At 44.5% G+C, this 18,353-nt stretch overlaps 1 protein-coding gene across 2 annotated transcripts in view; it reads right to left on the minus strand.

Annotated features, from left to right (window-relative positions):
* Positions 1-16,483: 16,483 nt before the first annotated feature.
* Positions 16,484-18,353, minus strand: part of ITCH (itchy E3 ubiquitin protein ligase) — a 139,474-nt gene continuing 137,604 nt past the window's right edge. For both annotated transcript variants that reach the window (XM_082272949.1, XM_082272950.1), the window contains exon 24: positions 16,484-16,991. In XM_082272949.1, coding sequence (XP_082129075.1) covers positions 16,892-16,991 — 100 coding nt within the window. In that variant the 3' untranslated portion in view covers positions 16,484-16,891. The remainder of the gene's footprint in view (positions 16,992-18,353) is intronic.

An 18,353-nucleotide genomic window follows, 5' to 3' on the forward strand; every position in this document is an offset into this window, starting at 1 on the left:
TGAAAAAAAAAAGAATGTTTATATATATATATATATATATATATATATATATATATATATATACATATATACATATATACATATATACACACACACCTTTTTTTTCAATTCTTATTAAAAAAAAATGATATATATATATATATATATATATATATATATATATATATATATATATATATATATATATATATCATTTTTTTTTATAACAATTGAAAAAAAAAAGAATTTTTTTATTAAAAAAACAAAAAAAAAAAACAAAGAAAAAATGTATTATTATTTTTTTTTTTTTTAATTTTAAAAATAAATTAATAATAATAAAAACACTCCCTGTCCACTTACCTTTAAGCAAAGGTAACTGGACAGAGACATGAAGCCTGCAAAAACTTCCCATCTCCTTCCAAAGAGCAGATGAGAAGGAAGGCATTGAGAACATGCATTACTCCCGGCCACCACAAGAGGGCGCCAGTTCCCCTAGCCTCTCATCTAACAGAAGAAGGCCGAAAAGCCGGGGCCTCAATTTATGGATGGCGTGGAAGTCCGTGCACTCGGGAAAGAAGGTGGGGGCGCAAAAGGGACAGGACAGCTCCTGCAGGGCCCCCCAGGCGCCAGGTCGCTAATTCTAGTCGCAAATGCGACCTGGCGCCCGGGGTTTGTCGAGGCCTGATATATATACACAGTCAGGTCCAAAAATATTGGGACATCAACACAATTCTAATCTTTTTGGCTCTATACACCACCACAATGGATTTGAAATGAAACAAACAAGATGTGCTTTAGCTGCAGACTTTCAGCTTTAATTTGAGGGTATTTACATCCAAATCAGGTGAACGGTGTAGGAACTACAACAGTTTGTATATGTGCCTCCCACTTTTTAAAGGGACCAAAAGTAATGGGACAGATTAACAATCATAAATTAAACTTTCACTTTTTAAAGCGGTAGTATCCCGCTTTTTGACACTTTTACCTACAGGTAAGCCTATAATAAGGCTTACCTGTAGGTACAAATAATAAATAATTATATTATAATATTTACAGTGCATGCAGCCGCTCGCGCGAGCGGCGCATGCGCTCTGAAGGTCCGGGGGACCTTCAATTAAGTTGCCGGGAGCTTGCCGGAAAAATCACTCCCGCGCGCATGCGCGGGAGTGACGTCATCGCGGCTCCGGCCAATCATCGCGCCGGAGCCGTCTCTTCCGGCCAATCAGCGCGCCGGAGCCGCCGAACCCGGAAGAGACGACGAGGGACCATGGCAGCGCCCGCTGCGATGTCCGGGGGTCCGTGTCGGGGCTTCGTTTTAAGGTAAGTTACACATAATGGGCTAGTATGCGATGCATACTAGCTCATTATGCCTTTGTCTTACAGGTTTTTTTTTTTTTATTTTTTTTTTTTATTGAGTTTACAACCGCTTTAATACTTGGTTGCAAATCCTTTGCAGTCAATTACAGCCTGAAGTCTGGAACGCATAGACATCACCAGACGCTGGGTTTCATCCTTGGTGATGCTCTGCCAGGCCTCTACTGCAACTGTCTTCAGTTCCTGCTTGTTCTTGGGGCATTTTCCCTTCAGTTTTGTCTTCAGCAAGTGAAATGCATGCTCAATCGGATTCAGGTCAGGTGATTGACTTGGCCATTGCATAACATTCCACTTCTTTCCCTCAAAAAACTCTTTGGTTGCTTTCGCAGTATGCTTCGGGTCATTGTCCATCTGCACTGTGAAGCGCCATCCAATGAGTTCTGAAGCATGTTACTGAATATGAGCAGATAATATTGCCCGAAACACTTCAGAATTCATCCTGCTGCTTTTGTCAGCACTCACATCATCAATAGATACAAGAGAACCAGTTCCATTGGCAGCCATACATGCCCACGCCATGACACTACCACCACCATGCTTCACTGATGAGGTGGTATGCTTTGGATCATGAGCAGTTCCTTTCCTTCTCCATACTCTTCTCTTCCCATCACTCTGGTACAAGTTGATCTTGGTCTCATCTGTCCATAGGATGTTGTTCCAGAACTGTGAAGGCTTTTTTAGATGTTGTTTGGCAAACTCTAATCTGACCTTCCTGTTTTTGAGGCTCACCAATGGTTTACATCTTGTGGTGAACCCTCTGTATTCACTCTGGTGAAGTCTTCTCTTGATTGTTGACTTTGACACACATACACCTACCTCCTGGAGAGTGTTCTTGATCTGGCCAACTGTTGTGAAGGGTGTTTTCTTCACCAGGGAAAGAATTCTTCGGTCATCCACCACAGTTGTTTTCCGTGGTCTTCCGGGTCTTTTGGTGTTGCTGAGCTCACCGATGCGTTCTTTCTTTTTAAGGATGTTCCAAACAGTTGATTTGGCCACATCAAATGTTTTTGCTATCTCTCTGATGGATTTGTTTTGTTTTTTTTCAGCCTAATGATGGCTTGCTTCACTGATAGTGACAGCTCTTTGGATCTCATATTGAGAGTTGACAGCAACAGATTCCAAATACAAATAGCACACTTGAAATTAACTCTGTACCTTTTATCTGCTCCTTGTAAATGGGATAATGAGGGAATAACACACACCTGGCCATGGAACAGCTGAGCAACCAATTGTCCCATTACTTTTGGTCCCTTTAAAAAGTGGGAGGCACATATACAAACTGTTGTAATTCCTACACCGTTCACCTGATTTGGATGTAAATACCATCAAATTAAAGCTGAAAGTCTGCAGTTAAAGCACATCTTGTTTGTTTCATTTCAAATCCATTGTGGTGTATAGAGCCAAAAAGATTAGAATTGTGTAGATGTCCCAATATTTATGGACCGGACTGTATATGTATAAAAATTTTTTTTAGCAAAGACTCTTGAGAATAAAATAGTGGTCGTTGCAATATTTTTCATCACGCAGTATTTGCGCAGCAGTGTTTCAAACGCTTTTTTTGGAAAAAATTAATTTCACTGCATTTAAAAAAAACGAAACAGTAAAGTTCGCCCAATTTATTTGTATATTGTAAATGAGGACAGACTCTTTGAATATCTCATTACCAATTGCCCAACGTCACTGTAAAAATTGGCTGCAACAAAACCAGTACCTGGTGCAAACAAAAAGTTTGGGGATCACTGCTGTATATTACATTGCTTCTGGGTTCGGCTGTTACTTTCTCCATCTGCTGTTGCTGGGTAAGAAGCTAATGGAGTGCAGCTTGTCAACATTTCCCAGGGCAGGCAAGGTTAAGGCCTGATATGATAGTTATCCATTTGAGACAACCTCATCTTTTTTTTTGCCGACAAATTGGATATGTTTGTGTACACTAAACTTAACTGTAGTATGTTTTTTTTTTTTTTGTTTACTGAAGATTTGAGCTTGATAAACCATTGTGCTAATATTGTGACATAACTGGCTTTCAGGTAAAGGGGATCCGGGTGGCTTTAAAGGTGCCCAGTCATTTTCATAGGACTCCGCAGGTGATTTAAAATGCGTTTGACAAACTGTACAAAAAAAAAATTGCATCTACCACCATTTTATTCTCCATGTTCTTTGCTTTTTGGAAAATATAGACTGATCAGCCATAACATAATGACCACCCACCATGATCTGTTAAAGCATGGATGCCACTAGACCGTTGAATGTATGCTGTGATATCTGGCACCAAGCCATCAGCAGCAGATTCTTTAAAGAGACAAGGTTGGGCCTTCATGGATCAGTATTTTTCCAGCATACCCCCCCCCCCCCCCCCCCATAACTGCTCAGTTGGATTGAGATCTGGAGCATTTGGTCCAGTGTTGATGCTCACGTACCCATGTTAGGTGGTTTTGGCTGTGGACACAGGTCAGCATGGGCACCCTGACCGGTTTGCAACTCATACACTACAAACTATTATGTACTGTGTGTCGACAGCCTTCTTTCAGAACCAGCATTTCATTTTAAGCATCAGTTGCTCCTCTTTTGGACCAAACTACACGGGCCAGCCTTCACTCCCCCCATAATGAAGGAGCTCAACCAAAACAACTAGACCAAACTAAAAAAAAAACAAAAAAACAATACACCCTCAAAGAGGATCAGGTCCTCCAAAACCTTAGGGCCAAAGGAAGCCTCCGCAGATGCCAACACATCCACTTTATAAAACCTTGTATAAGTGTGCACCGACGATCAGGTATTCGCCTTGTAAACCTGCGTCACTGACGCCTGATGACGGAAAGCCCAGGAGGCACTAAGTACCCTAGTAGAGAGTGCGCCTTGACGGGAAAAGGAGGAACCTGACCCCTGACAGAACAGGCCTGAACTACCATCTGTCTAATCCATCTGGAAATGGTCGCAGAGGAAGTGGACAACCCTTTACGAGGCCCATCCGTGAGCACAAATAGAGTCTGACTTCCTGAAAGACTCCATAGCTGCCAGGTACACCCTAATTGCCTGGATTACATCTAAGGACATTTACTTTGGATGTTTAGGCCTGGGACACAGGGAAGGCAACATGTCTTCATTCAAATGAAAAATCAGACAACCTTTGTGAGGAAAGAGACAGGGGCAAAGAACCACCAGATAAGGTGGACAGGATAACGCCGCCAGTTCTGACACCCTGCGCGCAGAGGTGATAGCCACCATATTAGCCACCTTCTGGGACAGCATAAGCAGGGGAATCTCCCAAATATTTTCAAAGGAAGACTTCTGTAGAGCTGAAAGCACCAAATTGAGATCCCAACCCTGGCATTGTCCGATTGAATGCGCACTGGGCAATCCTGAAGACGATTGGTCTAATGATCCAGACACAGTCTGATCGCTTGAAGTTCCAAGACATTTATCGGTAGTCTGGACTCTTCAAGTGTTCAGATCTCCTGAGCAGAATGCTTGCTGTGCTTGCTCCTTCCTAGCTGGACAGACTGGCATCGATGGTGACCACTGTCCAATACAAGGGGAGGAAGGATTTTCCCAGCCAAAGCACCAGAGAATGAAGCCACCATATTGGACTCCCTCGTTCCCACACTCAGCCGGATCCGATTGCCCCAAGACTGCAGAGTCTTGTGCCATTTGGTCAGACTCTCCCTTTGCAGGGACCTTGTATGGAACTGTGCAAACTGAACAGCTTCGAAGGTAGACCCCATCAGGCCCAGCACCCGCATGCAAGCCTGGAGAGATGACCATCTTTTGGACAGCAGGAGTTGAATTGTAGCCTGCAATTTCTGGAGTTTGTCCAGAGGAAGGAGCACTCTGGCTAAGGCCTAGTCCAGAGTCAGGCCCAGATAGTCCAGCTTCGTGGATGGAGCCAGAGCAGACTTCTGAAAATTCAGAATCCAGCCGAACTCCTGCAGAGTTCATATTGTGATCTCCAGGTTTTCCACCAGAGCAGAGGGAGACTCTTCCCGCAGAAGGAGATTGTCCAAGTAGCCCAGTACTGCAAGCGTCCGTTGGCGTAGCAAAGCTAGCACCAGGGCTAACACTTTTGTGAAGATCCGAGGAGCAGAGGCGAGACCAAAGGGTAACGCCACAAACTGATAATGCTCCTCTCGCACAGCAAAGCGGAGAAAGCGCTGGTGACTAGCACATATAATAATGTGAAGGTAGGCATCCTTGATATCGATAGAGGCGAAGAAATCTCTGACGCAGGGATGCCACCACCCCAAACAGGCTCTGCAAGCGGTCTGGGGACAGGCGCAAGTTGGAAGGGAAAAAAACCTTGCCGAGGAACAAGAGCGATACTCGATCTTGTAGCTGGACTGAATGACTTTGTGGACCCACTTGTCTTGCACCAGGGAAATCTACGGATCCGTAAACCAGTGAAGACATCCCCCCCACCCCCAATACGGGTGAGGGCTCACCTTTGTGCTGAAGGAGCTTTATCCACAGGTCTGGAGAAGCCCGATCTTGGCTTGCCAGACCAGGCTCGTTTGGACCCCCCTGAAGAGGCCCTGAAAGGCTTTGAGCCCTTGTCAGTCGACCCTAATGGACAAAAAAAAAAAACATATGAGCTGAGAAGGAAGGCCCACGACGAGGTTCCTTGCCCTTAGTAGCCTGTGGAAGAAAAGTACTCTTTCCCCTGTGAGATCTTTAATGATGTCATCCATGGTAGCTCTAAACAGGCAATCTCCTTGGAGAGGAAGATCAGTCAAGGCCTTTTTTGAAGTCTGATCCGCAGACCAATACTTGAGCTAAAAGACACGCCGAAGGACCACCGCCAAAACAGAGAGGCGAGCCATCAGAGAAGCCGCATCTAAAGAGGCATCACAGATAAACTGCAGCCCTTGGACCAGCTGGTCTGCCAGCTTGGCAAAGGCAGAGGGGAAACTGTTCCCCCTCCATGTTACGGCATAAGAGCTTGGCCCATTCAGTGATTGTTTGCGACACTAGGGCAATGGTGAATACCGGCTTCATTGCTGAACCAGCCAGAGTGTACATATTGCAATCAACAGCCTCTGCCTTCCAGTCAGCAGGATCCTTAAAAGCCGGGGACTCTTCAACAGGAATCATGGTTGCCTTGTTCAATCCGGAAAATGGAAGGGGAGGTTTTTAAGAAGCGGCTCATCGGGGTAATGCCTAATAAAGCGCTTAGGAACCCTACGGGGACGCTTTAGTTGTCCCCACTCTTCTGCGACAATTCTGTCAAGATAGGAAGGGAAAGGAACACCTTTGCCACTATAGATAGCTTATGAGTACCAAAGGGTACCTGCGCCTCCGTTGCAGCTTCAGCTGCGTCTTCCATCTTTAGGGTCTCATGCACAGATCCAGGTAGGATGGGGGGCACAGTGGATTGTCCAGTTGCTGGCAGTGCACCCCATCGCAAGTAAGCCCCCTGCCCCCACCCCAGGAACAGTGGCCAGACCACCCAAAAACAGCCCCAACATATGCGGGGAGGGGCAGGTGAGGAACTCGGCAAGGGGGGGGGGGTGCCTGCAGGAAGGAGGGGCTCACGTCCACCCCAAAACCCTCCAGGGGGAGACAGTTACTCACCATAACAGGAACCAGGGGGGCGCCGCTCCAGACAGGACCCCTCGCCATCAAAATGGGGGGGCTGTCGGCTAGTAGGAACACTGCGACTCAGGCGGAGACTCGGTCGTATGTGACCTCCTGAGGCGTTAAACTCGCAGGCCAGCCCCTGTCCAGTGGGGCTATGTTGTGGCCAACCTAGCGCGGAGCAGAAGTCTGCGCGCTCACTGGCCAGACTGGGGTGACCACCGGATCTAGATTATCCAGCTCTGGCAGTTTGTAGATCTCACAGGAATAAATCCATGAGAAAATCTTTCTATCTAATGAAAAAATTTGCCAGAACCAAAGATCCCAGCAAGGATCTAGGTCCTTACTCCTGACTAGGCAGAAAAAAACTATAGGCTATAGCAGAGAGAGGGAGTATACCCCCTGGGACTTCCCATGGGTGTAGCCAGAATTCTTTTTTGTCTAGTGTCCTACTCCTGTAGGGGGCAGTATAACCCAATGGTAATGAAAACCAGGAACTGTGTCAATCAATGAACGAAAGAGAAAATAATTCTATCTGGCATTTAACTATTCAGGTAAAAAAACAAAAAAAACATGGAGAGATTGGTATACCCACTTGATGACAAGCGAAGTACTGGTGCATTGCTGGACTTCCAAGTTGTTATACCGGGATGATGTAAACAAAAAAGTCCTGGCGCTGTGGTTGCGATAATCAGACGGCGGGGCTGGGATAATGGGGTCGGACAATGTCCCAAAAGGGTCCACCTTCAATGTCACGTCCAAGTCTGGGCTGCTGCCTACCCTAACCCAGATTCCAACTGGGTGGAGAGAATAGCAACACAAAAAATCGGGTATGATGGCGCTCCCGGACGAAATGACATGAAAAAGAAAGAAAAAACTTATGTACTGCACTGGAACTGGATAATAAACTTGTTTATTAAAATCAATAAAATTGGCTCCCGGTCAAGGAAAAAACAATGGTGTGCCAGGGGAGTAATGCTGAGCATGTAGACTCAAACAGCAAGGAAAAGACCTTACTGGTGGTAAGGCGTTGTTTCCCTGCCTCTGGGTCCTCCTTGCTGTTTGAGTCTACATGCTCAGCATTACTCCCCTGGCACACCATTGTTTTTTCCTTGACCGGGAGCCAATTTTATTGATTTTAATAAACAAGTTTATTATCCAGTTCCAGTGCAGTACATAAGTTTTTTCTTTCTTTTTCATGTCATTTCGTCCGGGAGCGCCATCATACCCGATTTTTTGTGTTGCTATACCGGGATGATGCCTGCAGCTAATTAGCCATTGGATTGCCTTTACAAGCAGCAGGAGGGGATGTCCTCCACCTCCCACGGCTCTCTCATGCTCTCCTGTCCCACCAGAAGACCCAAGTGTTCAGACGCAGTTCTGCCAGCTGACCATAGAGCTCAACAGAGACTGGAAGGGCTTCGATCATCTCTATGGTATAGGAATCCAGAAGCGATGGAGCATTTCATTAGTTCTGATATCGTGGTTGTAAACAAACTCTTATGGGTTTAAAAAAAGTATCGGATCATACCGATCTTTGTATGATCTGAAACTTTAAGGGCAGAGGAGAGATCTGGGGTCTAACAGACCCCAGATCTCTGAGAAAAAAAAAAAAAAAAAGTACCTGCCACTGCCTATTGCTATTACAAGGGATATTAATATTCCCTGTGATACCAAAAGTGAAAAAAAAAAAAAAGACCCCCACCCCAAAAGTGAACACACACGTCGGTCCTGCATGCACGTAAACAGCAATCGTCCTACACATGAGCTATCACCGTGAGCATCAGATCAAGGACAGTAATTCTAGCACCAGACCCCCTGTGTAAATCTAAAGCTGGAACTTGTAAAGGCTTTTAAAGCGTTGCCAATGGCAGGAAGTGCTAATCGGAGTGAAAAAATAATAATAATAATAATAATAATGTGAACCAGGCTTAAAGTCTCAATTTTGCCAGCAAAATTCAGTTCATGGAATTCTTCTATCCATTTATCAGTGTACCCGTTCGCAAAGTAAAACACAAGGTAAAACGAAGAACAAAACACAGTGAAACTGAGCAAAATTGTTTTTATTTTTACATTTGTATATTTTTTTTCCAACAGATTTTTGTTTTCCTTAATCAGACAGTATTTGATACAAGAAAGAGGAGCAGGGAGAGGGATCCAATTAAAAATCTACTGAAAGGAATCAACACCTCACCTACAAGAAGGAATCTTGCAATTAAGGGGTTAAAAAAGTTCATCTCCCCACCCCCGCCCCTTTTTGGGGCCAAAAAAATTCCCAAATATATATTTATATATTTACAAGCAATTATGTCTTCCTATGTCATCGGTCATAAAAATAGTGTAGGAGCCTACCCTATAGAACTAGGGAGATGTCCATATTAATTATAGCTTTGTGTTAAAAATATAGGGTGGAGAGCCTCTGTATATTATCTGCAAATGATTTACAAGTTAGACGTTTATTATAGAACCCCCCCTTCTCCGTTTTAAGATATGCACCTTAAAACTTAAAAGGGGTAAAGACCTAGAGCTGAGTAGAGGAAAAGGATATGGATGCAAAGCCCTACTTAATATTTACACAATTGTTTTTCACATCATTTGGTAAAATTGGTTAGATGCATCTTTATCTGACAATTAATGGGCGAGTTTAAAAGGTTAACAAGACAAAAAAAAGAAGAAAAAACACAAATCAAAACAAACAACAAAAAAAAAAAAAAACACAACAGTTCCACAGGCTAATGGTGAGTTTAGAGATACAAGTATGGTATGGGAATGGAGTGTTCTGATTGGCTCAGACATGCACTGACATGCTGTTTAGGTCTTCTACTGTGCTTAACTCATGCTTGTGTTTAGAGGTCATGTGACTGAACTACAGTATGCCTGTATTCTAAAAGAGTAATCCTATGGAACGAGCACCTGCCAGTGTGAAGAGCAGCATAAATAGTAGCATTGCATGAAAAAAAAAAAAAAAAAGAAAAAAAGAAAAACACAATTGAGTGTGCATTATTGTTAAACATTGGTAAATACGGTGCAATAATGTTGAAACAGCACAGTATTTCACTTAGGGAAAAGTGCTGAAGGTGCATATAATAAATATTGATATTTAATTAGAAAAAGGACTTCTTAGACACTATGGAGCTCACACAAGCCCATAAATGCTCTAAGACACACAAGTGCTCAAGCCAAAAGTTTGTCAGTCTAGACCTGAAGTCAGCAAGGAACACAAGGGAACAGAACTTGTCCTACTGTCCCCTTCCTAATACCGACCCAAAAAAAAACCCACTTAAACTGGCAGGTACAATCTTCATAGGACTTAAAGTGGTTGTAAACCTCAGACATGAAATATGAACAAAGCATATCCCTCTATAATGTGTACATGTCTCAATTAAGAGCACTAAGTGTCATCTCTGTCTGCTGCTTCAATCCTCTGCGATCGGCATGAGTCTATTCTGACAAGTTTTCCTGACACCAAGAAAAGAAAGGTGACATAGGAGGGAACTCCAGCCGATTGACAGCCTTAGCTCTGTTCCTGTGTGAAAAGGGGAGGGGGTGTCCCTTCCCTCCAATCAGCTCTCAGAGTTCTCCCCACTGAGCTTTGCAGGTGTAATTTCAACTATCTTCCCCCCCCCCCTTTTTTTTCCTGACAGCTGACAAGCTTTATAAATTCTGGAATATGAATGGATGTAGAGAATATTGCAAATAAACAGGTACAACCTATGTAGGAGGATTTGTTTGATCTCCGCATCACCTGAGGACAGTCACTTCACTGGGTTTACAACCACTTTAAATGTGCTTTATCAGCTCAATTACATCTGCACCAAGACAAACGCAACTGAGGTCAAATGGGATAAAGAGGCACTGAAGGCATCCGTATATCTAAAGAGTTTTCCTCTTCCATCACTAAAGAAATCTCTGAGTATGGAGTGGAAATGGATGCTCACCCTGGATTACCAAGTAGCAACTCTTTCTTGGCCCCTTTGCTTGCATTGGAAATCCAGTGAATTCAATGCAATTGGAATCCACAGCTAATGCCCTACGGCTCCTCATCTGCGCAGCTGCCCTACGGCTCCTCATCTGCGCAGCTGCCCTACGGCTCCTCATCTGCGCAGCTGCCCTACGGCTCCTCATCTGCGCAACTGCCCTACGGCTCCACATCTGCCCTACGGCTCCTCATCTGCGCAGCTGCCCTACGGCTCCTCATCTGCGCAGCTGCCCTACGGCTCCTCATCTGCGCAGCTGCCCTACGGCTCCTCATCTGCGCAGCTGCCCTACAGCTCCTCATCTGCACAGCTGCCCTACAGCTCCTCATCTGCACAGCTGCCCTACAGCTCCTCATCTGCACAGCTGCCCTACAGCTCATCTGAACAGCTGCCCTACAGCTCATCTGAACAGCTGCCCTACAGCTCATCTGCACAGCTGCCCTACGGCTCCTCATCTGCACAGCTGCCCTACGGCTCCTCATCTGCACAGCTGCCCTACGGCTCCTCATCTGCACAGCTGCCCTACAGCTCCTCATCTGCACAGCTGCCCTACAGCTCCTCATCTGCACAGCTGCCCTACAGCTCCTCATCTGTACAGCTGCCCTACAGTTCCTCATCTGTACAGCTGCCCTACAGCTCATCTGAACAGCTGCTCTACGGCGCCTCATCTGTACAGCAGCCCTACGGCTCCTCATCTGCACAGCTGCCCTACGGCTCCTCATCTGCACAGCTGCCCTACGGCTCCTCATCTGCACAGCTGCCCTACGGCTCCTCATCTGCACAGCTGCCCTAAGGCTCCTCATCTGCACAGCAGCCCTACGGCTCCTCATCTGCACAGCTGCCCTACAGCTCCTCATCTGCACAGCTGCCCTACAGCTCATCTGCACAGCTGCCCTACAGCTCCTCATCTGCACAGCTGCCCTACACCTCCTCATCTGCACAGCTGCCCTACACCTCCTCATCTGCACAGCTGCCCTACACCTCCTCATCTGCACAGCTGCCCTACACCTCCTCATCTGCACAGCTGCCCTACAGCTCCTCATCTGTACAGCTGCCTTACAGCTCCTCATCTGTACAGCTGCCTTACAGCTCCTCATCTGTACAGCTGCCCTACAGCTCCTCATCTGTACAGCTGCCCTACCAGGTAATATGAGAAACTAACTAAACTATCAAATCAGGCAGATTGTTGCACTAAATAGAGGTTGGTGGAGCTAAAGAAGATTAGTTTGATTGTAATGTGTGTGGTAAAGCTATATAATTTTGCAATAATGCCAGCCATTAAGGTGCACCATGCATGGTAAAAAGGAGAGCTTGTAAATGTAGTTATGTTGTACTGACAACACAAAGTCACATGCATGCTTTGTCAGCATGCACAGAATACAGGTGATGAATGTCAAGCAAGAATACACAGAACACACCTAGGGACAGACCGTGGGACTAGGCACCTAAAGCTTGAGTAATGTGTTAAGCCAGCAGTCATTAAAAAATGGTCCTCTAACGTAGAAAGCAAGCACTTATTCACTCACATAATAGATTAACAATTTCTAACAAACATAAAAATGGATTTCAATCTATGTAACAGTAAACTAATCATCATATTCCTTCTATACATGGAGAAGGATAAAGAAACCATATGGACAGATTATTTTAAATGCAAATGTGCAAAGTTATTAAAATTAAAAAGAAAAAAACAAAATGTTTGATAGATTTCAATTACTCCTGCTGGCTTTAAATGAGCGGATATAGCAAAGCCTCTAGTGTAGTATATGAGCATCTCAGTGGTTTAGCAAAGTAAAGCCCAATTAAACTTTCAGTTTTAATTACCTAAAAAATATTCCAGGTGTGCAAAATCTTACACAGTCTGTGTTCCTCATAAATCAGGCTGGCCTGTGTAGTAAAGCCTTTCCCCTGCCAGCATGCTGTAGAATGGGGTCCTTGCTCTTGGTGGGGAAGCGGTGATCTCGCTGCAGAGGTCAAACTTGTTTCCAGAAGAATCAGAGATAGAGCTCACTATTCAGAAGGGAGCATGAGCTTTGCTGATTGCAGAGCTATAAGGCCCCTTTCACACGAACATTCTGATCAGGTCTGCCTGTCCGTTTTTTTAGGTGGACCTAATCAGAACCTCCATTTCTCCTCTATGGAGCAGCGGGTGTAAAATGACATGTGTCCGTTTACACCTGTCTACATCCGATCCAATCCGCTAAAACAGATGCATAGATGTCTGTTCCCCTTCCATTCAGCAGATCGGATCAGATGGCAGTTAGGTGGTAAACACACAGGCGGTCCGTCTACATCCAGAGCGGACACGGACCTGTTACCTGCCTGCTCAGCGGGAATCAGGGACAGACTCCGCGGGGGCGGAGTCTGTCCCATGTGAAAGGACCACAAGTCTGACTCAGGGGCATGTCCGACCTCTGCACTGGAACCACTGATTTCACACAGAGACCAAGGGTCCTCCCTCTACAAATGTTGGCAGGGGACAATATTTTCTACTCCGGGTGTGGCTGCTTTAGAATGAAAACAAAACTTTATGACACTGAAAACTTCATTTGATGAACCTGGAATTTATTTAGCCAATTTAAAATAAAGTTTTATTTGGGCTTAAATTGTTACAATTGTGCAATGGTGTTCTCGAGCATGGCCGGAAAAAAAAAATATCTTCCAGCGTGCTTTCAACTTTTGGTTATTTGAAAACTTCAGGTCAATGAACTGCTTGTGAAGCACTTTTCATGAATAGTCATGGCTCATTCACAGGTGCCATTTAAAGTAGAATTTTGGCCTTTTTTATTCAATTAAATTATTTTACATTTTTGGTTACAGTAGAGCTACCATTGCTGACTTGTTTTGAGGATAAAAGCTCCGTGGCTGTCATCTCATTATTCCTTTACAAATTGAACCCCGAATCTAGGCAATTTTTTTTCTTTATTAAATAGTCCCAAAGCAGCTGTTCCTTGCAGCAATTCATTTCTGCCACTAGATGTCCTTAGTCTTCTGGGTTGAATGACACCCAGGCACAGGGACCTATCAGCACACTCTGCACTTGAATACAATGATGCAAAGAACATCATCATTTGATGACATCAGTGCTGCTCTCTGCATCATGGAGGATCACCCATAGCTAAAAAGCAGAAGGGGAAGCCACTTTAAAGTGATTGAGAAGGCAGATTTTTTTATTTTAAAAGCCATCTTTAACTGCTCTGTGCAATGGTTTTGCATAGAGCAGCTCTGATCCTCCTTTGCTCAGGGCCCCCACCGGCGCTCCTGGCTCCTCTTCCCCGCATCAAGTGGCTTGCTATGGGGGCACTCATGCATGCTGGCTCCTAAGCCAGCTGTATGTGTCCATAAGACACATCATGCGTGGCTCGGCTCAGCCCCGCGCCCTCCTCATTGGCTGTGTTTGAGCCAATGAAGGATAGAAAGAACTGAGAGAGCATTTGCTCTTGTGCACATCGCTGGACCAAGATCAGGCTCTGGCAAGTATTTAGGGGGATTGGGGGAGAGCAGCATGAAAAAAGTTTTTTACCTTAATGCAAAGAATGCATTAAAGAGGTTGTATACCCGGCTTTGTAATTTTTACCTACAGGTAAGTCTATAATAAGGCTTACTTGTAGGTAAAATGAAGATCTCCTAAACGTGAACCATTCAAGAGATATTCACCCTGCCTGCAGTCGCTGACGTCAGTGACGCCTGCGCTGATGGTCCGGCATATCGTGTTGGAACATCAGAGCTTCTTGCTGGAACCCGAGGGCTCCTGTGCGTATGCACGGTAGGGAAGTCATCGCAGCTCCGGCCACTCACAGCGCCAGAGCCCACGACCCCAGAAGAAACCCCGGGGGAAAATGTCAGCCCCCTCAGTGGTGACCGGGCACCACTGCAGGGGGGCTTCATTCTAAGGCATTTTATAATGTGCTAGTATACGATACATACTAGCACATCATGCCATTGTCTTGCAGATTTTATTTTTTTCAGGGTATACAACCACTTTAAGGTAAAAAAAACCTTCTGCCTTTAGAACCACTTTAACTCCAAACTTCTGAAAGAATCCTGTCTAACAGTACACTGGTATTACTTTTATTAGAAAAAGGTCTTCTGTGCCCCTCTCTGATTTAATTTCACTTTGTTAATATGGCCTGTGTTCCCCTGACTTCTCAGTTAAGCTCTGCCAACTGCCACTGGACCATCCTAAAGTGGTTGTAAACCTCAGACATGAAATATGAACAAAGCATATCCCTCTCCAGTGTATGCTTGTTTCAATCCAGAGTGTCATTTCTGTCCTCTGTCTTGTTCCTCTGCTAGTATGAGTCACTTCTGATAAGTTTTCCTGACACCAAGAGAAACATGATGACAGGGGAGGGAGCTCCAGCTGATTGACAGCCTCAGCTCTGTTCCAGTGTGCAGTGTGAAGGGATGTGTGTCCCTTCCCTCCAATCAGCTCTCAGATCTCTCCTCACGGATGTAACTTCAGCTCTCTGCCCGCTGCTTTTCAGAGCTGAGAGATCTTGTGAAAATTCTGCACTTTGGATGTGGGAGAAAGACAGCTGCAGATAAACAGGCACAACATATGAAGGAGGATTTGTTTCATCTCTGTGTACCATCCGAGGCCAGTCACTTCACTGGGTATATGTGTTTACAACCACTTTAAGCAACCTCTGTAGCTTAACCATAAAGTCAAGTTCTAGTAACAAAATAGAACTAAATCAGGGGCTAAGGAAACATTTTCTGGTTCATACAAGTAATATCAGACAGACATTTTCCTTGTCTGCTTTAAAGGCAGAGCGTTAACTGTTAAAGGTTTAAAACAAGGCACACATTCTATTTATTGAGTCAATCGCCCAGAATACGCATACAGGTCAGGAATTTTGAATTAACTGCATCTATTTTTCCAGGCCTACAATCAGGCATGAGAATGACAGCCCCAGCAATGGCAGCTCCCATATTTATATTCCGACATGCTCCCCTTTCATCAGCCTCAAGAGTTCATAAACAGGTCAGCATGTCAGAAGTCATTGCTGAAACTTTGTAGAGGAAATAAGACACAATATGCACAATTCACACAGCTAAAACACCAGAAGGATCCTATTTTCAAAAAGCAACAGTGATTTTCAGCCGAATCCAATGAGATTTCAAAATTACAGTCACATGGTTGTAAACGAAGATCCATATCCTTATGTAAAGCTTCATGAAGTGAGCCTATAAATCTGAATCTTTTACTTCATGATGGAACGCTTTTTCATGTGGACAATAATAGAACCATGATTAGAGAGAACCTTTATTTTAAGGTCATCAAAGGCCACTGCACCTTCTAAAATAAAAAGGGTTTGGCTTAGGTTATGGTGTTACTTAATATATAAAATGTACTTCACTGTACAAATGTTTCATAGTATTGACTACCATTTTCCTATACCACAGCTTGGGAAAAGGTATATTTTTATATCTTACTTTGATTATGGCCAACATTTGTTATCAGCTTAAGCTGACTCACAGGAAGCACCATCTGTTGGCCCGATGTACAACCTAGAGGGTGAAGCTGCACACTTATGTAGAAGTGAAGACCACTTCCTAGTTACCAGGGGAAATTCTCTGTGCTGCTTTTGGTATGATTTGCTTTCTCAGATTACTCCACAGGACACCTTCCCGTAGTGCATAATAAATATGGCTATATACAGCTCAATGGGCTGTGACTGTCCTGTGGCGTAACACTGTCAATGTGAAAAGAGCTTTTTCACAGGAGGAAATCGTGGCATGGCTGGAAGACTGAATAAAACTCTGCTACATCTACACATTGGTGCACTTGTCTCTTCAGAAGGACAGGTCATATTTCACTGTATGAGAAGTGTGTGAAAGTTTACACTAAAAAGGAGATGGGTGGGAAGATGTAGTTGAAACAGATTAAAAAACTGATGGTGGCTCGGAGGGGTGGAAATAGGCCAGGGACGGGAATCAGCAGTGTTCACACTTGCAGCATTGTGCCTGGAGGATATGTGGAGAGCTTCTTATTCCTGTCCAAATCCTTCCGTCTCCTCAATTGCAAACAGTAGCTTCTCTTTCAACTGCTCAAAGCTTTTGTAAGGTGGGAGGTCCAGGCGGTTAAAACTAAAACAAAAAAAAAAAAAAAAACACAAGTATTAGGTTCTGACCCCATTCAATAAAAAATCTCTATGAAAATAAAGGATAATTAAAGTAATTTTTTTTTTGTTAATCCAATTGCTTTTTATTATTGTGATCAGTCATTCTATTATTTTATTGTGTTCGGGTGCTGCGGCCTTTGCTAAAATTCCCTATGCACGCTTGCACCCTTGAGAATTGGACTGCTACTCTCACAAACTGTCGCAACTACAATGTGCAGCATGCCCCTGCACAGGGCTCCAATCAACAAAAAATGGATTTTTGTAAAATCTTACCGTAAAATCCTTTTCTCTTAGCTCATCGACAGACGTAGTCCTCGGTGATACACCACCTTCGGGTTATGTTACCTCCGCAGGAGCAGGACTAGACAGGAAATTAAAAAGCTCTGGCCACACCCTAGGGGCAGTCCCAGAGGGTATATCCTCTCTCTCTCTGCCTCAGCAAATCAGTTATGTGAAAAAGCAGTGCTTAGAGAATTTAACCCAACCCAACTCCAAAACAGAGGGGCGGGGACTACGTCTGTCGATGAGCTAAGAGAAAAGGATTTTACGGTAAGATTTTACAAAAATCCATTTTTCTCTAGCGCTCATCGACAGACGTAGTCCTCGGTGATACACCACCTTCGGGACGTCCCAGAGCAGTATCACAACTGAGGGGTGGGAAAATGGAAATCAAATCCCAATCTAGAAGGCCCAACCGGTGCCAACTAGAAGTTTACAATGCTCATCCTTAATGATGAGACTCAACAAGAAAATTTTCAAACAGAAAAAAACCCTCGAGGTAGACCACCGGTCTCCTCAAATTGCGGCCTGCAAAACCTTGCGACCAAATGAGGCATCCGCCGATGCCGTCACATCAATTTTATAGAATTTAGTAAAGGTATGTACCGACGACCAAGTGGCCGCCTTACATACCTGGACCACTGACGCCTGATGGCGAAAGGCCCAGGAAGTACTGAGCGCTCGAGTGGAGTGCGCCCTAACAGGGAACGGAGGACTCTGACCCTTAATAGAATAAGCCTGTACCACCGTTTGTCTAATCCATTTGGCAATGGTGGCGGCAGATGCAGGCAAACCCTTTCTGGGGCCATCCGTGATCACAAAAAGTGAATCCGTCTTACGGAATGATTCCGTAGCTTTCAGGTATACCCTGATTGCCCGAACCACATCCAAGGAATGCAACGCATGTTCCCGATGATGCTTGGGCTGAGGACACAAGGAAGGTAGTACAATATCTTCATTCAGATGAAAATCTGAAACCACCTTAGGAAGAAAAGATGGCTTAGGATGAAGTACTACCTTATCCCTATGAATCACTAGGTATGGGGAC

The sequence above is a fragment of the Pelophylax lessonae genome, assembly GCF_965119305.1.
Source record: "Pelophylax lessonae genome assembly, chromosome: 11".
Taxonomy (NCBI): Eukaryota; Metazoa; Chordata; class Amphibia; order Anura; family Ranidae; genus Pelophylax; species Pelophylax lessonae.